At 63.0% G+C, this 3473-nt stretch overlaps 1 protein-coding gene across 1 annotated transcript in view; it reads right to left on the bottom strand.

Moving 5' to 3' along the window:
• CCDC154 (coiled-coil domain containing 154) overlaps positions 1 to 3473 on the bottom strand; it is an 8145-nt gene that overhangs the window by 482 nt on the left and 4190 nt on the right. Inside the window, 8 exon segments of the mRNA XM_007453672.1 lie at positions 1 to 70; positions 363 to 449; positions 878 to 995; positions 1368 to 1444; positions 1519 to 1632; positions 2657 to 2800; positions 2879 to 3005; positions 3355 to 3470. Coding sequence (XP_007453734.1) covers positions 1 to 70; positions 363 to 449; positions 878 to 995; positions 1368 to 1444; positions 1519 to 1632; positions 2657 to 2800; positions 2879 to 3005; positions 3355 to 3470 — 853 coding nt within the window.

The raw sequence follows: 3473 nt of genomic DNA, 5'->3' as shown, positions 1-3473 counted from the left end.
GGGGGGGGGGGCCCTCCTCGCTCCACAGGTGCATCACGCTTGACAGCAGAGTGGCCATCTCCTCCATGCGCTGTGTACGCAGGAATCAGACCAGAGGGGCGGGACAGCCAACGGGATTTATCTCTCTCTGGGCTAGCCTGGGCCTTATCTGCCCGGAAACTCTGCCTGGGCCAGACACGCAGACAGACGGCTGGGCAGACCAAAAAGCTAGGGGGTGGCCAGGCTGGGGGTGGTGAGGGCAGCTGGAAGTCAGGCTCTGCACAGAGAAAGGCGGCCCACCCACAGGGCCTGGTAAGCCCTGGAGCTTGGGTGGCGGGGCGGCGGGGGCACGGCCAGGGCCCAGTTCAGGGACCACCTCTCACCCGCTTGGTTTCTGTATTAAACTTGAGATTCTGGATGGTCTTGTTGTACTGGATGCTGCTTTCCAACTTCATCATTTGGTTCTGAAACTAAACACGGCCCCCATTCGTGGGCACAGATGCAGGAAGTCTGCAGACTCGGGGGAGGCCCCCGCCCTAATCACTCATGGCAGGAGCCGGCCTCTGACACATGGGTCCTCGCCCCTCAGTGGGAGCCGGTCGCATCAGCCCGATGACAAGGGGGGACCCGACCAGAACTCAGGACTGCTCTTTTCACTAGCTGCTGATGCACCTCAGCATCTGGGGGCTCCAGAAAGGAGCCCCCACTTGGTACTTCCAGAGGCTGATACGTGCAGACCCACCCAGCAGGACGGCTGGTTCCATGCGCCTCGCCCCCCACATTCGCAGGGGGGTGTCCTGGATCTGAGCCTCCCTGGGTGGGGGGAGGTCTGCCCCTGTGTGAGCCAGCCCCCCCCCACCCCCCACCGAGTGTGCCAAGCCCAGGGGCCCAGGGGTACCGTGGCCAGCTTGCCCTGGATCTCGGCGATCTTCCGCCCTGGGTTGCCCTCTCTGAGCAGCTGCACAGAGGACAGCAGAGCAGCCAGCTCCTGCCTCACAGCCTTGCCCTCGAACTCTCTGTGAGCACAGGAGGCCAGGGCTTCCGGGCTCTGGGGGGCATCTGGGGGGTGGGGCAGCTGGAGGGAGGAGGCCCTGGGCAGAGCATAGGGTGCTCGGCACTGCCACCCCACCAGTGGGCACTGGGGGGTCCCCAGCAGGTGACAGAGTGAAAGGCTGCCCCCAGCAGGGGCCAAGCCCAAAGCTGGGCCAGGCCTGGGGTGGGGAGGGGTCGGGACTGCCACAGGTGCAGGGGCTTGGGGAGGATGGACCACTGTCAGGAAGCCCTGTGATGCAGCAGGGTCGTTCTGAGACAGCTGTGCCCTCCTGCAGTGGGACCAGCCCAGTCCCTGAAGGTCCTGCCAGGCTATGACAGGGAGCCGGGGGCCTCACCTGGCTTTGGCCTCGGCAGAGATCTTGAGGTCTGAGTCGCTCTTGTGAAGGATGCACCTGTCGGCGACGGCCTCTATCTGAAACGCGGAGCCGGCGGGCGGCTCAGAGTGGGCACGGCGGGGAGGGGGAGGCCAGCCCAGCCCTCACCCACCTGCCGGGGCAGGCTGTCCACTCTCTGCTGCACCTCCCGTCGGTGCGCCTCAGCCTCCTCTCGACATCAGGCCAGGCCTTCCCGCCATCGCTGCTCTGCAACTCCCCACTCACTCTGTGCCCGGGGTGCGGACACCAGTGAGGGCTGGAACCCGCCCAGAGAGGGTGGACAGGCAGACTGACTAGCCCCACTGGAGCCACAGTCAGACCTGAGACGGCGAGCCTTGTGCAGCAGAGCTCCTGGAGGGCACGGGGCCCCCGCCTCAACTCAGAGCATGTCCACACTGACCGGACACAGCCCAGGTGGCCTGGCCTGGCACAGTCTGGGTGCCCCAGTCCTCCCAGACAGGGCCACCAGGCTGAGCAGAGCCACATCCCTAAGAAGGCCTGGCTTCGCTCCCTCCCCTGAGCCAGACCCAGCTGCCTGTGAGTCGGCAGCGACAGAGAACAGGCAGCCGGCCTACACGCACAGGATGGGGGACCCAGCCCCGCTGCCAAAGGGTGTATACCTGTGTTCACAGCAGTGCTAAGGGCTTCAGAAGGACACCAACTCAGTGTCCAACAGCTGACAAATGGATAAGCTATGGTCCATCCACACAGTGAAATGTGACAGCCATAAAAAGGAAAGGAACACTGACACATACTCCAAAGTGGATGAACCTCAAACACAGAACGTTCAGCGAGAGAAGCTCACAAAAGGCCACAGAGCATTTGATTCCATTTATACGAAATGTCCAGAGCAGGCAAATCCAGAGAGATGGAAAGCAGACCAGTGTTTGCCAGGGGCTGGGGGAGGGGTTGTGACCTCTAATGCACGGGGTTTCCTTTTCGGGGATGAAAAAGTTCTAAAAAGTGATTGTGGTGGTGGCTGTACAACTCTGAATAGACAAAGAACCACGGAAGTACACACTTTGAAAGAGGGAATTGTCTGGTGTGTGCACTGAACCTCAATAAAGCTGTTAGAAAAAGAGAAAAAAGAACCCAAAGGTGTAGGCTGCTTTGCTGGTCACTCAGTGGAGCCCCCGTGTGGTTGGGGCCCTGGGCCTTGTGGACAGCTGTTGGGTGGGTTGGGACCCGCCACCCTGAGGGGCAGCAGGACCCCTCCCATCTAGGTGTGCCTTCCCCGGGCTGCTCTGTGCACTCACCTCGCACAGCCTCAGGCTCAGCGTCTGCTCCTGCAGGTCCAGCCTCCAGCTCAGGGCCAGGAAGTGGTCACTCATGTCCTTCACCTGCCTGACCAGCTCAGCCACGGATACCTGCAGGGCCTGGCTCTTCTCTCAGAGCTGTGGGAGGCTGGGCTGAGTGTACTGCCTGCATAGGCAGGGAACCCTGCAGGCCCGGCCCTGGCCCTGCCGCCTCACCAGCTCCAGGACACTGTACATCTCCTGCTGGGCCAGCTCGCTGGCCAGCTGCATGGCCTCCAGGCTCTCCTGCAGGTAGGTAGCCAGCTCCCCGGCCCGGCTGTTCTTCAACTGCCCTTTAGCATCCCTGGGGGTGGGTGCCACTGAGAGACACTGTCCCTCAGCCAAGGGTGGCCCACCCCTTGGCATTGTGCCAGGGCAGCGAGCCCAGCTACTGGCTTCAGAACCTTCCAGGCAGCCCCAGGGAGAGGATGAGGGTCATCATAGGGACCACCGAGACGGGGCTGTGTCCACCGCTGCCACTCAGAGCTCCCCGGCGAGGGACAGGCTGGGGGAGGGATGAGAGCCCCCCACTAAAGGGCAGCTTCTCTGCCCCAGGGCACCCCTCTGGGCCTCGAGCCAGGCTCAGGACGTTGGGGTCAGGGGAGTAGGGCCGTTCCCACCTGCCCCACCTGAGGCCCCGCTCAGACACCCACCAGGCCTTCTGCTCGGCCAGCAGGACGTGGCTCAGCGATGCTTGGTTCTGACGCACGAACTCGGTCAGCTTGACCACGGCCTTGTCCAGGCCCCGACACTGCTCCAGGAGGTGACGCTC

Source organism: Lipotes vexillifer, unplaced genomic scaffold (assembly GCF_000442215.2).
Source record: "Lipotes vexillifer unplaced genomic scaffold, Lipotes_vexillifer_v1.1 scaffold914, whole genome shotgun sequence".
NCBI classification, from domain to species: Eukaryota; Metazoa; Chordata; class Mammalia; order Artiodactyla; family Lipotidae; genus Lipotes; species Lipotes vexillifer.
The sequence above is the reverse complement of the archived record's forward strand: the minus strand, read 5'-3'. Positions and strand labels throughout refer to the sequence as shown.